The 24,128-nt window shown below is 42.5% G+C and overlaps 1 protein-coding gene across 6 annotated transcripts in view; it reads right to left on the bottom strand.

Annotated features, from left to right (window-relative positions):
* MAN2A2 (mannosidase alpha class 2A member 2) overlaps positions 1-24,128 on the bottom strand; it is a 658,091-nt gene that overhangs the window by 144,532 nt on the left and 489,431 nt on the right. For all 6 annotated transcript variants that reach the window (XM_085644368.1, XM_085644371.1, XM_085644369.1 and 3 more), the window contains one exon: positions 14,782-14,904. In XM_085644368.1, the coding sequence (XP_085500494.1) occupies positions 14,782-14,904 (123 nt within the window). The remainder of the gene's footprint in view (positions 1-14,781; positions 14,905-24,128) is intronic.

The following is a 24,128-nucleotide window of genomic DNA, read 5'->3' as shown; positions in this document are numbered from 1 at the left end:
TCTCTCTCTCCTTTGGTTATTGTGATGTTTAATATTGCTTGTTGTGGAAGGGCGTAAGGATGATTTACCCTCATTTAGGGTAAGGCCTAGCTCGGCGAACAGTCTTTTACATGCCTCTGTGAACAACTGGACTGTTGACTATGATGATGCTTTGATTAGCCAGTCGTCCAGGTAAGGAAACACTTGGTGCTTTTGTTTCCTTAGGAAAGCTGCTACCGGAGCCAGGCATTTTGTTGAATATTCTTGAAGCCGATTTCAGGCCAAAAAGTATCTGAATTGAAAGTGGCGTCCGGCTATGGCAAATCGAAGGCACTGCCTGTGGGAGGGATGGATGAGGACATGAAAGTATGCATCTTGTAAGTCTAAGGTGGTCATGTGATCCCCTAATCTCCTGGATTCGGGAGTAACAAGATGTCCTGTAGCGTGACCATGTTAATGACTGTTTTTTGAGGTAAGTGTTCAGAGTCCTTAAATCTAGGATCGGATGCCATGGTCTGAAATTGTCCCGTACCAAAAAGAAACGCGAGGACTGGGAATTTGGAACCTTTTCGGAGCACTGCAAGAATTTCCAAATGCAGAAGATGCAGATGTTTTCCTTCTTTTCAACCTGGTGGAGTAGAAGGTGGGATATGAAGGAACTCTAAAGCATGGCTGAATTGTAACAGTTTGAGGAGCCACTGGTCCATTGTTATTTTTTGCCATTGATGAAGGTGTAAAGAAATTCGCCCTCCCAGGGAAATCTGTGGATGAGTTGGGAAAGAGATAGCCAGAGCCTGAAACTTGTCATTGGCAACGTGAGGTATCTTTTTCTTGACGCCCTGCTCTCCCTCTGTGGGTAGATATTGAATATGCCCCTGATTGTGGTTGTCTCTGGACATACTGCAGTCGATATAGCTGGGAAGAGGTAGTGTAGGAGGGATACCTACACTGCTGATATCTCCCTCAGTAATAAGGAAGGCCCTTTCCTCTTACTCCACTGAAGGGTACATTTGGTATTGATGCATCCCAACGATTTCGCAGTGTTGGTGTCTTTCTTTATATCCTACAGTGCATCATAGATGTGCTTTCCAAACAACGCTTCTCCGTCAAATGGGAGGTCATGAATCTTATCCCTACTTCTCGCCTAAACGAAGGGGCCCTGAACTATCCTTGTGGGCGCAACACTGCTGCACCTCCCAGCAATCTGAATACTGTAGTCGCAATATACAATGCACAATCTATCACCTCCGCTGATGCGCTCTCTCCTTCCGGGAGAATTTTCTTCACCGCGGATTTACAGTCCTCAGGAATTTGATCCACATACAGAGTTAGATCGCAGATAATTTGTCTATCATATCGACCTAGAATGGCAGGAGCACTGGCAGCTCGAACTACCAGAGTGGACATTGAAGAAAACGCTTACAAGCGTTATCCAGGCACCTGCCTTCTTTATCTGGAGGTGTGGTGATGGGCAAAGAAGGGTTCTTGGACTTTCTCTGCTCTGCCTGAGAAATTACCGAGCCAGGCTAAGGATGACTCACCAGACAGGCAGGAGTATCCTTTGAAACCTTGTATTTCTTCTCCAATCTGGATAACACAGGTGTCACGGTTGCTGGCGTTCTCATGACTTTGAGACCTTCCTTCCATATGGGACTTACAATAGGGATATCTTACCGATTTTCTAAAGGGCTCTTTAAAATCATATAAAAAAAAGTCAGTTTGAGATGTTGGCATTGGTAGATCAAACCTCTTGGCCGCCCTTTCAGTAAGTTGTGAAAACCACCAACGTCCTTTGGTGGTGAGCCAATGGGTATAGGACAGGGAGAAGATGGTGTGGGAATGAGGTAGTCATCCCATTCTCGATGTGGATCCCTGAGTTCCCCCTCTTCCTTGTCATCATCTGTAGTCCCTGGATCTTGTTGAGGAAGTGATGGCGGTGATTTCTGAAGAGGCTCCAATTGTAAATCTTGAACCCTCTTGGGGGTAGATGGGAAAGATCGTGGCCGAGGGCCAATGTAGACTGTTTGGAAGGCGCAGATGCTGGTGGAAATCTCTTCCTATAGCCCGCCAACATGAATTGCAGGTCTGTTAACAGCGATGATGGCATGCAGACTACCTCCTCCTGATAGTCACAATGGTATTCCTGCTGAGGAATATAATACTGATGCTCTCCATACTCTTTGTCAACATCATCTACCTGGCACTTAACGTACAATTGCGATAGGCTATTCATGGAACCAAAAGGACCATCATCCTCATAACCTTCATCAGAATCTTGCTCTTCCAACAGATGAGAAGGCAACAGAAGTGTAACCTTGCTGGGTGAGATAACTTCTGGTGTAATCTGCCTCGTTCTAGGTTTTTCTCTCCTTTACAGTGTTTTTTACGTTGTTGAGGGTACCGCCGACACAACCACAGTCTGTGACGTATATAATCGGCAGAAATTCAGAAACCGCAATCTACGGTGTCATTGCCGTAGATGTCATGGGTACCGTCATCGGTGCCGTCGTTTTCGCTGTTGCCGACATCTTCATAGTCGCTGACAGCATCGATGTAGTCATCGGCGTTAATGTCGTCGACGGCCTGATCGATGGCGAAGAACCTGAAGATTCCCCTGACAATGAAGCCATCTGCACTAGTGTTGATGGTGCGGTATTTGCCTTCTGCTTAGAAGTCGAGGATTGGCAGGTCTCCATACTCGACAAGGAGGGCTTCTTCATCGACTGTCTCCTCAAAAGATGGACTTTTCATCAATTGTTTTTCTTTGGAAGGCACAGAGGAAGGTTTCTTGAAAGACTGCCTGCTTTGAGGGAGTGTAGTAGAAGGCTCAGAGCTAGCCTTTTTTTAATTGTCAGTCTCCCGAAGAATGTCCCTTTCTCTTTCCTTTTCAGATTTGTGAGGAGATTTTGAGGGGCTGCGTCCATGAGACCTATGAGTGTTCTTTTTGAGGGCTTTCTTTGGGCGCTCGCTAGAAGAATGGGTGTGAGGTGATCTCCCCCTCATCACTGTCTTCACTCGAAATCACTTCCTTCCTGGCCTTAAGTTTTTGAAGCCAAATAAGAAGGCGCCCCTCACAAGCCCTCAAAGTCTTGTTAGAAACAGTATGGCATACCTTACACTCCTTTGACTTATAGTTGGGATATAGGCAATAAATGCAGTCACTGTGGGGGTCGTCTGTATGAAGTCTTTTCTTAGAGCAGGTGGCACAGGCTCTAAAAGGACTCTTTTTCTCCTTATCTGACATGGCTATGACAGGAACAGGCAAATCAGTACTGAAGAAGAAGGTACTGTAGTAGAGGATGTCAAAAACCACTGAAGTAGTAGAAGAAGCTGAGCAGAGCTCAGAGGAGACTCCCTACCACAACTTGCGGTAGAAAATCTGAGGGTATAAAGTTCTCTCAGGAGTGTTCTAGAGGGTGAGAGGTCCTGATTGGTTCAGGATTGATTTTTGGTCTCTTTTTACAAAACAATAGATATAAGTTACAAAACTGAAATGGGCCTAGGCCTAGTTTCTGCTTTGTATTAGCTTTGCATTGCTATTTTGTTGTACCAGGCACTCCCATCTCAACGTTGGGGAATGATTCAAGCATGTGAATATATGAAAATTCCAATACTGGATTAAACTAACCTATTTATTCAATAATATACCACTCTAATTCCCCAAAAATAGCATTTTCAGGATTCAGGAGAAGCTTAGCGGCTTCATCTGGACATCTAGGGGTGCTAGACGTTCCTAGAAGACACCCAGGATAGGAAAGGGGTGGGGTTCTACAACTTCATGATATTCAACTCTACTCCGGTTCATTCCAGTTCAAAACTGTAGAATGCCACTTACCACTGCTGACAACTCAGGGAGAAGGAAGCCATTTACTGCTATGTTAGATAATATAGGGCAGGATGGCTTTCTATATAAATAGAGCCCACATTTTAAAAAAAGTTTCCTCCACAGTTTTGAGATCTAACTTAGAACAATGGTACAGTCATGCAAATATATTAGGCATTGAGTATCGTGCTGCATTTCCACCAATCTGGAACTAACCTGGTAATCTAGTTTTTTGGGAAGATAGACTAAGCCTCTCCTTGATAGAGGCAGGACTAACCTACTGGAGGCAACTACCGGAAAAACACAACTTGACATCCTGGGCTGCAATAACAGCGACTGCAAAAGGATCTATTATGATATTCCTATAACTGTAACTCTAATCATGCCGCTCAACCCATATTCTGAACGAAAAGGCGAATTGGGAATATGAGGAAAGAATCAAAGACCCCCATCCATAAAAAAATGAAGTTTCAATCTTGCACTGGAAGCTTATAAAAGGCGCTAAGAAGTTGAAGAGTCCACACAGCCCGTGGGAAGGACACTTGCCAATGCTGGAGCTAGAGAACATATATCAAGTATCTATGAGACTTCTTTATTCATTTGTCAAACCAGCTCCTTTACTGAAAAAACATCTCTACACTTTCCAGAAAATTTACTGAACCCCACATAAACTTGCAAAATTTGCTGAAAGTAAAGCACCCCGTTGCAATAGGTGCTGAACTACCAATGACAATGCCAAACACGTTTGTAACTTGAGCAGCGCTGCAGAAATGTTGGAAATATGCAAGTGACTTCTCAGTGGAAATCAAGGTAAGCCATTATTTGTTATTTTTGGAAAACTGACATTCTGTTAAATTCCTGTATGCCAATCCCACCATAAATAAGCCTCCTGGCCAGAGGAGAGGTTTGCATAAATTGACTTCAACCTACTCCACTTGCAGTCAGTAACTGATTGAAGTCAATAGATTATACATGTAAAGGCAATTTAAAATGTATTAACAACACGAACAACCTATGGTCAACTTAATTTATCATGGCGCACAAATTACCATAATCAGAATAAATCAGAAAAGAGATATGTTTGCAGCCTAAAAAAGGTTAAAAATTCAATAATTTCCTTTAATTTTAAAAATGCACCCAAATCAATGAAATAGTCACTAAATACATAAAAGTGGCAACAGAAAATCTTTACAAACATTTTTTTTTTAAATTAAAGGAAAGGTTAAAGGAAAGGGGATAAAGGGTTAGTAGATAGGCTGCAATGCAAAACATACAAAAACTGGCACTGTGCCTTTCAGGGTCTCACTGTACCACCTTTATCCCAACATCCCAACATGCCCCACAGGTGGTAGTTAGGTCAGATCCATCTTACTGGAAATAGGAGGATCCTGGATGAATGGATAAAAATGTATGCAGAAGTGGAAAAGTTGCTTATGACTATGATGAGTATTCCACTGGAGAATAACAAGTAAGTAATGTTTCTTTATCTTCCATGGAATCCTCATCAATAGTGAATAGAATAACATGCTCATCCCAGAAAAGAGGTTAAAAAAAGAAAGAAAACAGCTCCAAGCACCACCTGAAAGGGATCCTCAGGGAAGCTTGCACTTCTTGAGCATCCGCCCTGGAGTCCAAATCCAGACCGTGGTGTCTAGTGATTGTGTGTATGGATCTCCAAGTAGCAACTTTACAAATCTCTGAAATTGGAGCATTCCTCAAAGGGGCTACTGTTGAGACTTTTGCTCTTGTGGAATTTTCTTTAGGTCTATCAGGAAGAGACGTCTTAGCTAGCGCCTCTTCCTAGAGAATTATTGTTTTGTTGAAAGCAAACCTGTTCTTAGAGCGCCATCATTTATGAATAGGCAATCTGACTTTCTAATTTTGTTTTATTTTGCCTAGATAAACTTTTAAATCTCTTTTTACATTTAGAGGATCAAGAGTTCTCTATTCTGGGTTTTAGGGATTTGGAAAAATGTTGGTAAAGAAATAGTCTGATTGACATGAAAGTTAGAGAAATCCTTTGGAAACTGGGGTGGGTTCTCATGACAACTCTATTCTAGAGAAACACCGGGTAGGGTTTATTTGCACATAAGGAATGCATCTCACTCACTCTTTTGGCAGAAGTGATGCTATCAAAAAACTGCCTTTTAAGTAATATGTTGTATTGAGGCTTTGTGAAAGGATTTTAAGGCAAGTCCCATTCATCTGCACAATATTTATTTCCAAAGGAGAAGAAGGTGTTAAAGGGTGTTACTTTTGTAACACGCTTTACAATGTCCTTAGTCACAAGTACTCAAAACAAAGAGGTTTGTGAAAGATATTTTCAATAAAGAGCTATAAAAATAAGGTGTACCTTAAGAGACAAGAACTGCAGACCTTGCCAGATGAAGTAAATAAGGAATAACCACCTCCTGGTTGTTTTGAATGCACCAAATGCAGCACCTTTTCTACTTGAAGGCGTAAGAAGTTCTGGTGGAAGTACATTTGGCTTTTTGCAGAATGTCCATACAGTTCTGCAGCAGATTTATATGTCCATACTATAGGAATTCCAAAGCGAGGATGCTAAGGTTAAAGATGGAAGGGTAGGATGCAGGAGCTGTCCCCCAAACTTGTATAGGAGCTCTTGTCTGCAAGGCAGCTTCCTGTGTGGTCGCTCAGCTATATCTAGTTTGCATGTGAACTACCAAAGTCAGGGCCATTTTGGTGCTATTGTAAAGATTCTAGTCTTGGAATGACAAGCTTTATCAGAACACTGGATATCAGCAGAATAGGAGAAAATACATATAGGAATGTCTTTGACCAATCTATCAAAAGGGCATTCCGTTTTGACCCTGGCTGGAAGAATCGGGAGGCGTAATGTCAGCATGTTTTGTTTCTTGCATCTGTGAACAAATCTAATTGTGGATAATCCCAATCTTAAAATATGGTTTGCAGGATGCTGTAGTTGAGACTTTAATCTTTATTTTCTTGATAGGTACACTGACGGAGTCTGCTTCTGTATTTAGAATGCCAGGCAGATGAACAGCAGCGATGTTCAGGTTTTTTACTATTAGCCATTGACAGGTAGCTTGAAATTAGAGACAGAGTTCTGAAATGAGTCCCTCCCTGTTCATGAAATACAATTTTGTAGTATTGTCCGTTTGAACAAGAAAGGAGCCCCAGCAGGTTGATATGCTTGGTCTTCTCTGAGCAAGTCTCTTGATTTAGTTTTTAAGTGACCCATGTGAGCTCCCCGTCCCTGGAGAGATGCATCTGTCACCATTGTTTGTACTGGAAGGTCCTAATGGAATGGGATTCTTCAAGTATTTTCGTTTGAGTGACTCCTCGAGCCTTTGAGGAGTGGTATATGGTGTGTCCTTTGGATGAAGAGTTCCTAACAGACTGAGACACTTCAGACAGAGGTATCTCCTCCTTTTGCAACCATTTTTTCCATGCCACGTTTCCACTGGGATAGTGTATCCTTTGTACAGGTAGGCCCTCGACTTTTGGAGGATGACTAAGAGAACCAATTGTTCTGACACATTTGAAAGTGTTTCAAAGTTTTCTCTGATGCTGCTTCTATTAACCAATCATCTAAGTACCCTTGTTAAGGATTTATTGAAAATCCTGCCTGTCAAATGTTTGAAAAGAGACTCAGACAGATCGGTCATATCTCCTCAAACTCACAGTAGCAATGGCAGACTTCATTGTCATAGCGGAAGTTCTGCACATCTTACTTGCTACGGAATGTATCTTCTTGCTTTGTTGGGTGGAACAGAAGAGGGAGTGACTGCATATGATATTGTTTCTGCAGAAACAATCAGAGAGTCTGGAAGATGTCCCGTTCTTGGGAATAAAGTGTACTGCACAGGTGGTTTGTACTTTTTTAGCAGTCTTGATGGTTCAGACGTTATTGAAGCAGGTATTAAAAATAACTGCATAGAGGGTTCAAGCAACTCAGTAGCCGGCGGAAGAAGTGGTTTGGATGCCCTTTTCTGATGAAGGTCTCGAATATCACTGAGGTTGTAGTTGTTGGAGTGCGCATTGTGATATCCAACTTCGCTGCCCCTCTAACCAGTACCTCCTTGATTGTAGTCAGGTCATCTACTGGTAAGACTCTTGCTGAAGGTGAATCAGAGAGAGCTAGAGAGTAATCTCAGGTGGGCGAATGACCCGAGGAAAAGGTTCAAGATGGAGGTCGTCTCCTTTTTGAGAATGAAATCTTTTGCTGGATCATGAGTAGGAGATTGATCTCCCTCTAGAAGACCTCCTAGACCTTCCTCTGGATAATTTGGAAAATGATCTTTATCACTGCTGCCATCATAGAATAGCGTCTCGGAGTTCTAGGAAGATAACTCGGTGTGTGATGACTCTTTTCCCTTGCAGATCATACAGGAGCAGAAGGAGAAGTTGGTGGAATCATCTTGAAAGAAGTGGGGAGCCACCAAAGTCACTTTATTTGAATAGCCGGGGTGCACAGGAAAAAACAGATATCAAACCCATTGGCAATCAAGAGAGGAACGGTGAAAGGATTGATCACTAGTGAAGGGGAATAGGTTTGAAAGGTCTCAGAGTCAACGGTACATTACTTTTTCTTTACTCGTGAAGTCAATATGCACTAATACGGGTCAATGGTGATGTTGGTTTCAATGTCAAACAAGGCTCAAAGGCATATGACTGGTAGTTGTTGATGCTGGAGGTGGTTTCATTGCAATGGAGGTCTTGACGTCAACTGATGAAACTCCTTAGACGTCGTGTGAAGTCTCGATGTGATCTTTGACGGCGTACCTATGGACAGCGAAAAATGGGTATGTTGCCCGTCTCAGATGCCATGCTTCTCAATGTTGATCAGGAGCGGCACCTCATCCTCTGGTGATGCTTTTCCCTAGATCTACCCCTAGAGAGTTACCTGGAGCGGGACGAGGGTGCTCCAGTAGAAGAATAACCATCCCCTAGGCCCCTTGATGTTCCAGCAGCTGCTTCCTGACATCTTTCTTGTCGGCTGATTTATTTCTCTGTTTTTACGAGTTCTCAAATAGAACTTATCGCAATTGGCTTCAGGTTTCTGGATGATGGTTTTAGGAAGGTAAACAGTATCTACTGTGTGAGGGTCTCATTGGGCCATACTCTTCCCACAGGCTGGGCACTGCACAAAGTGAATGCATCCTGACAGAAAAAGGTACTTCTAGTCAGAATATTCTATAAATGTACTCTAGGTCTTAAAAGACATCAAGTGTAGTCAATATAGTGGTGGTTTTGAAAGATTTCCAATAAAAATAAAGCCAAAACTCAGTGCCTCAGTATCCTGTTTCTAGAAGCTGGAAAAATGACTGACCTGTCACTGTGGGGCACTATGGAATACAGGGCCTCCAGTGAAGCCCTCAAAGAACCAGAGTTAGTTTTGCAGCCTATCTGATAGCATTGTCATTCTTTCTCCTTCCTTTTAAAAAAGGTTTTTGAAAGACGTTTCTATGATTATTTTTCTGTATTTGGTGGCTATTCTATTGAATTGGGCACATTTTTAAAATGAAAATTTATTGAAAAGTGATGTTCTAGTAATAATATCTTACTTTACATAATAAAAACCTCAGAAATTCAATGAAAACAATAAAAGTTAAAGCGATGTTATACATAGGACTTGTAATAACATAAAACTATTGCTTTCAAACAAAGAAACAGTGAAATTTACCAGTTATAAGTTCGCCCCAGCCATGCAAAATGTATGATCTCACTTACATTATATCACTCATGACATGTTAAAAGAAATCACTGAAGACATCTCAAATGACATAATTATGACTGCTGAAAAGGACATATCAAAGGGCATGTCTAGTATCTTCACCTGTACCTTTTGGCGGAACAAAGTGGAACTGAGCCTGCCTTGCCCCCTGAGGACTGCAGCGTCTACCAGCCCCTGAAATCCTGCACTGAAGAAATATACTGCATTTATGGAAGTTGCCTCCACAGAGCAGAACCTTTGACAGAAGTTGGCAATATGCTTACTCTACTAGTCAGTGAGAGCGGACCTGGCTGTACTAGTTGTATCCTTGCAGTTGAATATCTGTATCCCTCTCTTCCACGGAATCACTAGTCACCTTCCTCATAAGGTATGTAGAGCAAATTTGTTGTGTTGATCTATAAGCCAAGTCTGATGCCTGCTCCTGGTTGCATACATGCAAACATTTTCTTGGAGGAATTGTTTATACATCATTCAATAGTTAATTGGTCATAAAAATGATCCTGCTGCATACCCTCAAACAATCACTCATATATTTGTTGTTAGCAAAGTAAATTATTATATAACTGAATAAATATATTATCATATACATAGTGAAAACCTGTAGTACAAAAACATTATATACAACAATATCTACACAGCAGTACTTCAAAATAGTAACACTGTCGCCACCACACGACCCCTAAAAATTAATAGTACGGATTTATTGTGGGTATCAAGGGAAGCGCAAAATCCTCTTAACAATGTAGGTTCATAAATCCATAGTCCCAGTAGTTAAATCCTTATGTTTCAACTGGTCGAAAGGGACTGGAGCACCACGAGGTGTAATCAATGTTGTAACGGAGGATAGACTGTCGACACTTTAGTCTCAGGTGGCCCAAAAGGTCCACAAACCTATCATCAGGACTCAATGTTGGAAAAGAATCAATCCTGCCGGTACTGACATACACCACATAAATGCACAAAAGAGAAACAAAATGGAAACACATAATGGAAACAATACGCCAAACAATTCTGTGCATCGCCTACCCACAATCTAAACACCACAATGTCCCTTAGAGAAACCACACAAAACACCAAAACCAAGTGCACAAACTAACCAATAAAGAGTGAAGAACACCATAATAATGTTTTAAAAAAGATACCAATAATGTGGGGTACCCAAATCACACAGTGTCTGAACAATAATCCAGTGTACAAAATAATACAATCTTTCAGGAATTACCTTGACTCCAAAGTATATAATTCCTGCATAAGGGCTCAGCAAAATGCCTAATGCAGCAAGTAAATCACACTAAAAATGATGCACATGAAACTCCTTAGAGACTCCCGTTGAAATCACAAAGCACACAGTATCAACCAGTCATATATAGACACTCAGTTCTCTTACCCAAAAGTAACTAAAGGACGGGTCATTCATTTATTTATTTATTTTACAGTTTTATATAGCACGAACCAGACCCGTGAGGGTATCAGAGTGCTTTACAGGATTGAGGGGGAATAAGACGTAGGGGCGGGAGGGATCACACTGGGAGAGAAAGGGATACAGGGGGAGATTCAATTTCAAGTTCAAGCTACCTGAGGGAGAAAAATTAAAGCATGCAGAGTAACAATACAATACAAAGGTTTCCAATCCACGAGGTGCATCCTAGCTGCAGTTGACGCTACAAATGGGATAAAAAGTTTGAGCAGGCAGTTATAAGGCACAAGCGGCAAGTCTGATTGTAAGGAGTTCGCTAGATGAGGTATTTTCCCATTAAGAAAGTTTTGGTCTCCCTCTTAAACACAATGTATAAAGTTATGAACATGTGGTTCTCAGTATGGAATACACTCGAAAATCGCCTCGCAGAGCAAAGCACTTACTAAGACTCCATACAGGACCATCACAACACCTCCTATGATGTGGCCAAGGTGCCTCCATGCTGAGACAATTAAAACTAGTGTGTCAACGATGGCACATCCCACAAAGGTCAAGTGTGCCGTAGAGTAACGCAGCAGCTATCTTAAAGTGGCTGGGTAACCATGGATGTATCGGCAAACCCATAAGGAAACCGGATTATGTCAGCAGGGTAGTAAATATAAATATAATTCCCCGATATAGAAAAACCGATGTCATAAATGTTCTTATAAACGTAATGGCCATGCTGGCTTAATATAACCTCCGTCACGGACCATCCAAATAAAAGGTCCAAATTGTGACCGTCTTTTATGTCTATGCCATATACATACTAAAACAGGGAGCGTATTCAATACTAATAAGATTTCACCTAGAAAAGGATAACAGAAAAGAGTTGTCAACAACTGCCTTCTTGCAAACGCTCAGAGGCAGCAGAAAATAAGGACCATTCTAAGGAAAGCCTAGGTGCAACTAGAGTCACCAATGTATACAAAAGAATTAGAAAGAGTTTAAAAGCAGGTCCTGACCTTGTTAGAGCCTAATGGTTCTCCATAACGTCACACCCAACCAGGTAAGGACGCCTCCACATTATCACAATAAGTATCCCAAATAGAAGGGGAATTCAACTGAACCACTCCCTTCACAAATTACTGTAATATGTCAACCAAAAGTAGATGTATAAAAACATCAATCGTATGCCACATCTTAATGCAGAAGAGAAGTTTAAATACACACATAATCCAGCATACCATGCTAGAATATTTCTTTATAATGTCGCCAATGTATGCTCCTGGTTGCCAACATCCACCTCCAACTCTGAATCTGCACCGGCAACTGAGCGGTGGCCTTCAGTGGTGAATAGGAATACACTGATGGAGCTTCCATAGATGGTAAAAAGGCCAGATTTGCTGTCTTTGATGGGATTATCAATATACCAGAGCTATGGTAAACAATGTGGTCGTCAATCGATCCAATGCCAATGGATTAAACGTTGAGGATTTGCGGTACACGTAGTTGTTGATGGAATTTTCAATGTGTCGTCATTAACCGGCTCTTCTTAGCCACCAACAGAATGGCCTTTTGCGGAATGCTTAATATTTTCTCTTTTGAAGAAGAGGCTGTTGAGAACCACTGCTTGTTTATCGTCCATGGCATGGTCCTCTTTCACAACAATTTAGGCGGGAGTACTGGCAGGATGTTTGCAGAAGCGGATTTTAACACCTTGTTATACTTGCCCTTTTTCCCGTGATGTAACAGATGAAGGCTTGGTTTTGCCTTTCAAAGAGGCAGGTACAGGCGCTTCAGTAGTGAACTCCAGTTGAGGGACTGCCACATGCTTCCATTTTTGCACCACCCTGGGAGGTGAGATGCTGCAAGGACCACATTGTATGGAATCATTTTCAGATGAGGAGGCCTCACCTCCGAAAGGGGGAAAAGTCTTCTAATCAAGATAAGGCTAGCATCTTCTCCCTGTTACGTAGAGCTTCAAAAGGGAACATCTTGCAGATGTCACAATAAGATGGTCTGTTGGACAGATAAAGACAATTAATGCATTAAGCAGATCATCTCAAATTTTCTTTTTGTCCTCAGTCTGAGCTAAATTTAAAGAAAGACTTTGTTTTCTCTGCTGAAGTAGTGGTGGCTGAAGTCCAAGAAAGACTAAGTAGAATGTCATGTGGTCACATTTAGACCTTGGCAGGAACACAACCATTTTACATGGCCACGTTTAAACTTGACATCTTTTCTTGAACGTGGACACACTTTTGCTTGCATGCTTGTACGGAAAATGTTCCATGAAATGACTTTGCTTACATTTACCCATCTTCGCAGGCACATTATCAGAGCCTTGAACATTCTGTACCAAAGATAAAATGATGTTGTTTATTATTGTTTGGTCTGCAGCAGCTTTGTCAGGGTAGAATCAATAATGGCAGTCTTACTGGGACTTTGGCATGGTAACACGGGTGATGTTTATTATATAAATAACATCACCCCTTTGTTTAGTTAGAGGAGCATTTCACTGGCACTGTGAGGTCACCCCATGCCAGAATTCCAGCCCAGCTGATTCCAGTTTACCTTCTGCGAAGGATGATGCCCAGCTCTCCACCAAGACAGGCTCCCTGATGACACTTACCGACAGGTAACTGGGGAATTAGATAGCCCTACAGGGATTCTGTCAGATTCACCCATCCTTGTGACCCTAGGATAGGTTGCACTTGGTAGGAGTACAAATTAGAACAGTACTTATATGCAAGCATATATTCTCTGTAACAGCAAAATGGTTGAATTGTTTATCTTCTTCACCATTCTCGTATTGCTGATCACACTACCCTGTTTCCTTCTATTGATCACTGCTGCACACTTTTTTAACCCAAGATTCATAATTCTAAAGTAAATATTGAAACACCATGTTGTGTATTTTTTGTGTATCTCTTTGGTTATGCATGAGTTACCACATGAAAAAGTTCTAGATCTGTTTCAACGATATCCTTGGGGAGTCAGGATTGCCATGTTCTGAGGTTGCACACTCCATTGTTACCTTGTCAGGCTAGGGGTACAGATTGTGCACTGTGGGCTAGCATGACTAAGACCAACATATCCTGATGGTGTGCAGAGAATCAGTCTTGCACAGTTTTGACATTTATGTTTTACAGAAAAAGTATAAGCTGTACGACAAGAAGTCAAAAGTCACTAAAAGTTAAGTTTGAGATAGTAAAGACCAGAGCCCTTTCCAAGGGCTCCCTCACACGAAATGCTAAAGAAATAAGAGCTATGGTGGCCTCTGGTAGAAGTTAAAGTTCAGCACTTCCACCTCACTGGCTGAAGTTTGGGTTGTTTTTAAATGAGATGGCAGTGCTACTTAACAAACAGTGTTATTGAGACTATGGCTATTTTAAAACTAATTATAGCTATTTGTAAACTACCGGGTATTCCAACCCTAATGATGGGGAATGATTAAAAAATGTGAAACTAGGAAAGATCCAATGCTGAAGAACTATTTTATTGCTCAACATTTATTTTTACAGGCATGAGACAATCGCGCACACTTTCACATACACACAAAAGCATATAATAATATGCTAGCCCACCAATTAAATGACAAAATGATGAAACCACCAATACATTAATGATTTTAGTTATTTAAAGGGTACTGGTTTGCAAGTTGTACTAGATATAGGGCCCAAAAGAAAATGTTTTGATAAGTTAAAAATTATTGATCTATTATATATTACAAATTAAGAGGTGAACTAATTGAAAAGAGTATCTTGAAAAGTAGGGAGATCAATACGAAGTGATACTATATGTGAGAGCCCAAGTACTCTCTGAGAAACCAACCCGTGAATTAGAAAAAAATAACCTGCTTACCTTGGCATCACCATCAGGTAAGAACAAGTAAGCTCCACTCTTGTCCTTAGATGTCCGGGTTCCATATATTAGAAACTCCATTTTGACTTTCTGCTCCTGTTCTTCGCCCACTCTTTTGATACTCTGCAAAACACAACCCACTTTGTGACTGAAAATCTCACTTAAAAGGCACGCAGAAGAACCTCTCAAAGCAAGCTAAGACCAAAGGCTTATAAGGACCTTGACAAGGTGGAAACAAATAATATCAGCTCCTCTTTAGTTAAAAATAATTATGTGTGTAATTCCAGGTTAGGAGGCTATTTAAGGTACAGTGCTTTTAGCACACAATATGTCGAAAACACCAGGGTGCCTTAGTACATGTAACACCCAACTCAGTTGGGCCAGACCCTTTCTTTAATCAAAGGAGCATCTACCTGAATTCCATAGGAAACTGATTCAGCTGTGGAAGTAAATGAGTTTACATATTTGTCCTGTAGCCAGGGGAACTTTCCTCTTCTCATCTCTCTTCTTTAGTAGATGCAGTTTATTTTATGGGCCTATGAAAAGGAAGACTGTCCTATGATGTAGCGTGCGATTTGACACAACACAATGGGGTTTAAAATGTGATTATAAATACGGCAATACAGACCAGTACGTTTCTGGAAATGTCTACCACAGGACTTGAAACTCTAACAGGATGGTCATGAGTTTGCCTTGGAGAATAAATATATAAATATATATATATATATATATATACACACACACACCCCCCCCCAACACAGCTGCAACAATCTTCGCAACTAATACAGAATGAAGATAAGAACAGAGCCAATACTCCGGACCACCAAGAAAATAATGAGGCAATCAATTGGGCTACTTAAAGTCCGTCTTTTATTTCATTTATAACCAGGAAGTCTAGCTCATGTGAGCCAAACAGCATCATGGGACAGGTAGTCCAAAATGTAGAACTTCCAAGTGGGATACCTACCGCAGAATACCTTAAAGCAAAGTTTTTAAAATGAAAAGGAGCCAATGATCATCGATGACAGCCATTGACAAGGCGACCTCCAGGCTACCCGTACCGCGATCCTGCCAAGTTGAAACAGGGGCGGATCTGCAAAGTTCCCGCAGCGGTGCCGTGGCCGGGTGAAGCCATACATTTATGAAAGAAAGGTGTTACCCACGTGGCTGAGACTCACGGGCAGATAGGATCAAGGGCCTTGGCAGGCTTGCAGTGATCAGCATAAACGCCCCCTCCATAACGCTGATCTGACGCGTTTCGGGGACCATCCCTTCATCACGGACCACCAAGATAATAGTGCAGCAAACAATTGGGCTACGTAAAGTCCATCTTATATTTCATTTATAACCAGGAAGTCTAGCTCGTTTGAGCCAAACCGCATCATGGGACAGGTAGTCCAAATTTATAACTCCCAAGGGGGATGCCTGTCGCAGAATACCTTAAAGCAAAGTTTTTAAAAAGGAGCCAATGATCACCGGTGACAGCCATTGACAAGGCGACTTCCAGGCCACACGATATATATATTTTATATATATTATTATATGTATATATATATATATATATATATATATATATTAATATGGCCGTGCTGTGTGTGTGCTGTGATTCCATTAGTGCTGTCCATGAGGAAGGGCATAGTCCGAAACGCGTCAGACGAGCGGAAAGCAGTGGGACAGTTTGTTTGTGACAGCTGCTTTCACCTAAAAAACTTTTAACCTACCTGGGAGTGCCATCCACCTGAGGGACACTTTGGTCCACAGCTATCAGAGTATTGAAAGCCTTAGATCATCTCTGAGAACTCTTAATGGATATTTTCCGTGTGGAAAATGTAAGGCGCTCAAAAAAAGCAAACGTATGTTGTCTTACAGTATTCTGGGGCTAACCAAACCCAAGAGTATCATGAAATTCTTAACCTGCATGACCCCCTATATTGTGTATTATCTGGTATGCCCGTGTGGACTCCGATATATTGGAAGTACCATTCACCCTGCAAAAATTTGCGTGCTCGAACATATGAGGGCAATTGTCAATGCTGAGGAGGCCTATCCTGTTGCGAGGCAATTTAATCAACACCATAACCGCAACAGAGCTCTCCTAATATACTACTGCCTAGACCATGCACCAGTAAATCCGAGGGGAGGGGATAGAATTCAGAGATTGAGACGTTTAGAATCTCGGTACATCATTGATCTGCACAGTGAAAGTCCCCATGGCCTGAACAGCAGTGAAGAATTAGTAATACACTTAGGTGACTAATCTTTTCTTCTCTTCTTGTGTTTTTCATGTGGTATTCTTTTTGTAATTGACTATTGACCTCAGTTCTATGAAATGCTAAATCTGAAACGTTAAGGCATTATTTGTAAGAAAACAGAATAGTGCATATGCTTATGACAGCCTTTTTAGTCGTGATATTTAAGAATTGTAAAATGTATTATCCAATGTCAATCAAGTGTCAGTCCATAGCCCATCCAGGGCGAAATGAGATACTTAATATTTGTCCTATGCATTCATCATGAATTTTAGGAATGTGTGAGGCCCATCTAGGGCTTGATTAGAAATGCTGGACGTACCAGCACACACAAGCACAGTGATGGCGATTTTGTCACTGGGGTGGAGGTATATGATATAAATTCATTGTATCCATACTCAGTTGTTGATATTGCAAGATGGCGGAACTTTCGGTGCTTGTTGGACAATGTTATGTATTGATGGTCAGTTTACCGTTTCGATTAACTGGAAATACGTAATGACAATGGTTGTATACATAAAAAATGGCGGCCCCGGCATTTACGTGCAAACATCGGTAAAGGTGGTTGCCGAAACGCATCTCTGCGCCCGAGTTCTCTTTGTGAATAAAACTTGGAACTCACCCCGTGAGTGCTGTCATCTGTGAAGGGTACGATTACCTAGCGGAAGTAGGAGCTGTATGTATATGTATGTATATATATATATTCACTGAAAAAAACATAGGTTTCAGGCACGTTATAGTTAGGAATTAGCATTTAAAAAACCTTAGAAATTGACTGAAAAAACCATAGGTTTCAGGTGCGTTATAGTTAGCTGGACTTTTCACTCGTACAAAACCATTGAAATTCCCCCGTTATAGTTATTTCAGCTAACTATAACTCACGTGCCCGCAATGCACAGCTGATGACGTCACATATTACATCACTCATGACATGGTCACTGACATCACTCATGACATCTCAAATGACATCACTGATGACATTACTGATGACATCATCCAGTGAATGTGTGTTTTTCTGAAAATTACATATGTTTTATATATGTATATCTCAAAGTCGATGGAAGAATAAATGGGTATGTAAGTGTCTAAATGGATGATTTGTTTTTGAAAAATTGACTGTATAACTGACTGATTACGTGTATCTTAGTGAATACATGGCTTAGTGAGTAATGTTTAAATATGTAAATATCTGTATCAGTCTCTCACTTTGTGTATAAGTGGCTGCATGGGTTGGTGAGTAGCTACATGAGTGTCTATATAGGTTATTAGTTGGTTTTTTGAGTATCAGTATGAGTGTCTGAGTGTCTGGTTCGGTGGGGGGTATTACGTAGTGCATAGGTGCATGAATGAGTGACTCACTGTTTGTATGTGTTGAAGAGAGCATGTGTGCAGGACTGTATGGGTGGATGAGTGTGTGCATGGGTGTGTTAGTGAGTGAATGACTGTCTCAATAGTGTCTTTATGAGTAACTACATATGTTTTAAACTAGTATATGTGACTATTGGTGTATATAAGTGAGTATATGTGAGAGTGAGAGATTGAAAGAGTTCATGTATGAATAAGTATGTGTTTCTATAAGTGATTGTTTAAAAGACTAAGTATGTGTAAGTTTCTGTAGAAGTAAGTGTGGTGGTGTATGTATAACTGTATATGCAAGTAAATGGATGTTTGATTCTTTATTAGCATGAGTGACTATGTGTGTGAGTAACTCTATGGATGAGTGGCGTTGTGTAACAGGATGTATAGGTGTATGAGTACATATGATGAGTGAGTACATGTATGAGTGACGGTATAGGACTGTTGGTGAATGAGTGTATGTGTATGTGGATCTTAGAATTACTGAATAGGTTGTTGTAACTGATATTGGTATGTCCATTGTTTTGAAAATGTTAGTTTCTATTTTTGAATGTGTGTATCAAAGGTTATATTAGGGGGAAAGGAGGTCTGCCACTCTATCACAAGGATGATGTCATCAGTGATGTCATTTGAGATGTCATCAGTGATGTCATGAGTGATGCCACTGACCATGTCATGAGTGATGTAATATGTGACGTCATCAGCAGTGCATTGCGGGCGCGCGAGTTATAGTTAGCTGAACTAACTATAACGGGGGAATTTCAATGGTTTTGTACGAGTGAAAAGTCCAGCTAACTATAACGCCCCTGAAACCTATGGTTTTTTCAGTGAATTTCTAAGGTTTTTTAAATGCTAATTCCGAACTATAACGTGCCTGAAACCTATGGTTTTTTCAGTGAATTTCAAAGGTTTTTTAAATGCTAATTTCTAACTATGCCTACAGAGATAGGACATGTGAAGAAAGAAGAAAAAACGCACAGAAAGAAAAAAAAGAAATGCAGAAAGAAGCAACAGAAGTCCTCAAAGACGAAGAAAAGTGCAGGAAGAAGGAGAACGTGCAGAAAGAACAAACAGAAGAGCAGAAAGAAGCCTTGTTGCAAAATCATCCTGTAGCCTCAACTTATTCAGACGGATACTGGTGGTAACTGAGTCTGACTAACCAGTCCTAGAGCCAGTGCTATGTTAAAAGACACTCAGAATACAGTGAAAACACCTACATACACTAGGGAACACTATGCGTTGGGGTCCCCCTGTGATCAGCATGACCTCTGTAAGCCCCTAGTATATAATAGGGCAGGGGATTAAAACTACCTCTTAAAACGTGCCACAGGGCGTGTTTGCACACGTCACCTTAGGCCCCGTCCACTCACTTCCCCACTGTGTAAACACGCCCTGTGGCCGTTTTTTAAGTTGGGAGATTAAGTCCCCTTGAATCCTGAGGATCCCTAGGGGCAAAATAGCCCACTAGGTACGTCCAGTAAGCGCCATTGCAGAGAGGTGTAAAAAGGGGCACGGCCTGCACCACCTCTCTGCAACGCAGAGCAGTGGAGCTTACTGGAAGCACCTGGTGGGCTAGTTGGCCCCCAGGGTCCCTCAGGATTGAAAGGGAATTATTTCCCCAACTTAAAACGTGCCACAGGGCGTGTTTGCACACGTCACCTCAGGCCCCGTCCCCTCCCTTCCCCACTGTGTAAACGCGCCCTGTGGCCGTTCTAAGTTGAGAGATTAAGTCCACTTGAATCCTAAGGGTCCCTAGGGTCAAACTAGCCCACTAGGTACCTCCAGTAAGCGCCACAGAGCTGCGTTGCATAGAGGTGTAAAAAGGGGCGTGGCCTCAGAACACCTGTCTGCAACGCAGCTCCCTGGTGCATACTGGAGATACCTGTTGGGCTAGTTGGCCCTCAGGGACCCTCAGTATTGAAGGGGAATTAATTCCCTAACTTACAACTGGCCAGTGGGCTCGTTTGCAGAGTGCTGCAAGGACGGGGCGTGGCCTCCGGCGCGATGACGGTCTTTTATTTATTTTACTTTTTAAGAAGGAGGGCTGTGTGGGCCCCCTTCTTTTTCTAATTTACTGGCCCTGGGGACCCCATCCCCCAGGGCCTGCACCCTAATAGTTTTTGTTGAAAAAAATAAATTTGGCCCTCCCAAGGCCTTAATCGGCCCCGGGGACCCCAACCCCTGGGTCATGGCCTTTTTTTTTTTTTGTTATTCTTTAGGAGGGGGCTGCGTTGCCCCCCTCCTCAGGCCACTTATGGCCCCGGGGACCCCATCCCCCGGGGCCGGCCTTTGTTTTTTATTATTTAAAAAAATATATATATTTATAGAAACACCTAGGACATGCTGGACAAACTATATGTACCTGTCACCATGACGATTTGCGTGATATTCATTAAAAGGCGACTATGCATAGAATGAATCCACATGGAATGTATTTACACCACTAGTGAAGCTCTGACATGTCTGATGCCCTACCGTGCCTAATCCCGGCGCCCCTGCGGGTGTGTACTCTTCAAGTAGACACCCTTGTCGTTTATTAATACAAACATGCTATTGACGGGCACATTTAATACACACGCACACCAAGCCATTCAAAGGGGATTCAACAAAAATTTGACCAAACTATGCAAGAAACCCCCCTCACGGTTAATAAAACACACATCCACCGCCGGATGTGTAATACTTTTTATTTTACTCTCTGGAAAGGAGACGAACCTCACTTGAGAGTCACAGCGTGCTCGTGGCTGAGCCCAATGCTGTGTTACACCCACCAGTGCCCGCCGAGTGCCTCACACCTCTGTGTTGTATTCCACCAGCTAGTGCGTATGCTATGACACTCTCTAGCCCATGTGCACTGTAACACCACCCCGTGAATATGTCATGCCACACTTGCCTTCGCACAGGTCATATTGCCCCATCTAACGTGCCTTCCTCAATGCCTATTTTATAACGCACAGCGCTATGCCATACATATTACAATCTAGGATGCATATCTTTGTCACAGTGCATATGCAACGTTACACTCCCCAGCACATATTTTATATTACAACTTTAGAGACTAGTTAGGTTACACAACACTGCCCTGTGCATATTACACTCCAAGGCGCATATCGCATAGCACGCGCTAGTGCCTGTGCTATCTCGCGCTCTCCAATGAATCTGTCATTGCGCACAATGTATTGCATATTATATTTCACGCCCCGGTTCATCTTATATCACACTTTTTGGTGCATAGTTTATACCATATACTATATCTAGTTTTCATTTTCAATCGTGCTCTCAGGACTATGTTCTATATAACACTGCGTCCACCTACCCTTTTCACGGGCATTACATTTTGCGATGGGGGGTGGAGGGTCAGGGGGTGTTTCTGCCAAGTGAGCCCGGAGTCACAGTCACAAACGTCCTCTTCTTCCTGAATAAAAGTGAGATTATGCTGCATACTTGTTCATATTTTAAGTAGTTCGCACAGACACACATTTTAAAAACAATAAAGTTCCTAATACCCACCTTCTCTGAACAGTTAGCTTGCTGCCCCATCCACCTCCTCCCTATCCTCTGTTGTCTGAATCCATGGACTAGCCTCCTCCCTCCTGCCATGCATGGTCTGATGTGCTGCCACTGCCCTCCATTTAGCATGATGTACCAGTCCACTCCTCCTGCCCTCCATTGCCCAATTCTATGGCCCATCATTGACCTCCTGCTTAGCCTCTGTGCTTAGCTTGCTGCCCCTATTCTCCTTCCCCCTGCCCTCCGATGTCTTTGTGCATGCCCCTGCTCCATCCTTTTGCCCACCATGTTCCATGGACCTGCCACTCCTATCTACTCTGAGTGCTCTGTTGAGCTGCCACTCCCCTCCCACCTGCCTAGCATTGTCAGATGACTGTAACCTGTCCCTTCTACCTCCACCCTGCCTGTCCACATGCCATGCCCCTATCCCCTTCCTCCTGTCCTCCATGGTCCATTTTATTGCCAGACCCTTCTGCCCTCCCTGGTCTGTTGTGCTGCAACTGCTCCTCCTGCCTGCCCCGCGCGGTCTGTTGTGAGGCCCCTTCCCCTAAACTCTCTTGTCTGTGCCCAGGTCCTGACCCTCCCTTCTATCCTCCATTGTCCTTTGTGCATGCCCCTACACCCTCCTTCTTGCCCATCATAGCCATTGTGCTGCCACTCACCCTCCCGCTTGCCATGCATGGTCTTCTGTGCTGCCATGGCCCCTCCCACCTTCCCTGTGTAGTCAGCTAGCTGCCCCTGACCCCCTCCCACCTTCCCTCCATGGTCTGTGTGTATGCCATCATAGTCTCATTGTTGCTCTTCAAGGTGTGTCTTGTTTCTAGTGCCCATCCTACCTGACCTCCATGGTCATCTTGCTGCTCCTGCCCTGCCCCCTTTCCCCCAGCCCTCTGTTTCCATGTGCAGACCCCTATTCCCTCCCTCCTGGCTTGTCGGTTCCATTGTAATGCCCCTAATCCGTCCCTCCTGCCCTTTATGGTCTGTTATGCTGCAGCTTTCTCGCCTGTCTGTCCATTATGGTCAGCTAGCTACCATTGCCTCTTTCGCCTCTGTTCTCTGTTGTCCATGTGCATGGTTCGGTCCCCTCCCTATTGCTTTCTATGGATTGTTGTGCTGCACTCCCGTCCCGCATGCGTTGTGTGGTGTATTGTGCTGCTGCAAACCCTGATGCCTGCCCTGTAGGGTCAGTTTGGTGCACCTCTCCATGTCCCTCCTGTCATCTGTTATCCCAGTCCATGTCCCTACCCCAATTCCTCCGGCCTACCATGATCCAATGTACCATACTTGCGAACATTTTGAACTTGGTAAGAGGGAGATTTTGAAAAAAACTGGGGTATTGATTTTCCCCTTTGAGTTACATTCAAAAAGAGGAGATTGTAGACAGGAGACAGATCAAATAAAGCCCATTTGAGCTTAAAAACATTGGACGTTTCCTGGCTGAAACGGGTCTGTTGGCATGCATGGTTGTACTACCACTGCCTCTTCCTTCTGCCCACAATGGACTATTATATTGCCACAGCCTCTCTTGCCAGTCCTGTATTGTTGGTTTGTTGCCCCTGCCCCCATTTCCACTGCCCTCCATAGTCTGTTGTGCTGCCACTGCCCTTCCTGCCTGCCCAGTGTGGTCAAATTGTTGCATCTGCACTCTCCTACCTGCCTTCAATTTTCAGAGTCCGTGCCCCTGGCCTCTGCCTCTCAACAGTATCCCAATGAACAACTAGATTGCTAACATTCTATACTTATTACAAAAGTGTGGAACGCCTGACGTCATCTTGATGTAATCAAAACTGTAATACCTAGAGTATTTCCTTTAGAAATTACATATATGAGAGGGTCTTATTTGCATCAAAATTATGGTTAGTGCTCTAAAAAACTAAAATGAGGACATATTTTCTGAGTTTTCAAATAGCGACAAAGAATCTTTATGTTTTTTTATCCAGTTGACCACTTGATTAAATGTTGCACCTAGGGGAGAGGATGTGGTGTTACTTCCAGAGCTGCAGACTTTGCAACTGGGGAACCAGTTTGGAGTTTCTGCTTCAGCTCAACATTCTGTGATTCTGGTCAAATCACTTAATCTCCCCATGTCTACAACAAAAATGAATTTGATCTTGTGTGGTGTAACCAATGCTCATATAAAGCACTCCAATACCTGACAAGTCTGCACTATATAAAACTGCAACTACACAAAAAATATGTGTTTTGCACCCTTCTGTCATTGGGCTACATGTG

Source organism: Triturus cristatus, chromosome 3_1, assembly GCF_964204655.1.
Source record: "Triturus cristatus chromosome 3_1, aTriCri1.1, whole genome shotgun sequence".
Taxonomy (NCBI): domain Eukaryota; kingdom Metazoa; phylum Chordata; class Amphibia; order Caudata; family Salamandridae; genus Triturus; species Triturus cristatus.
This window is presented reverse-complemented; position numbering and strand designations above follow the sequence as displayed.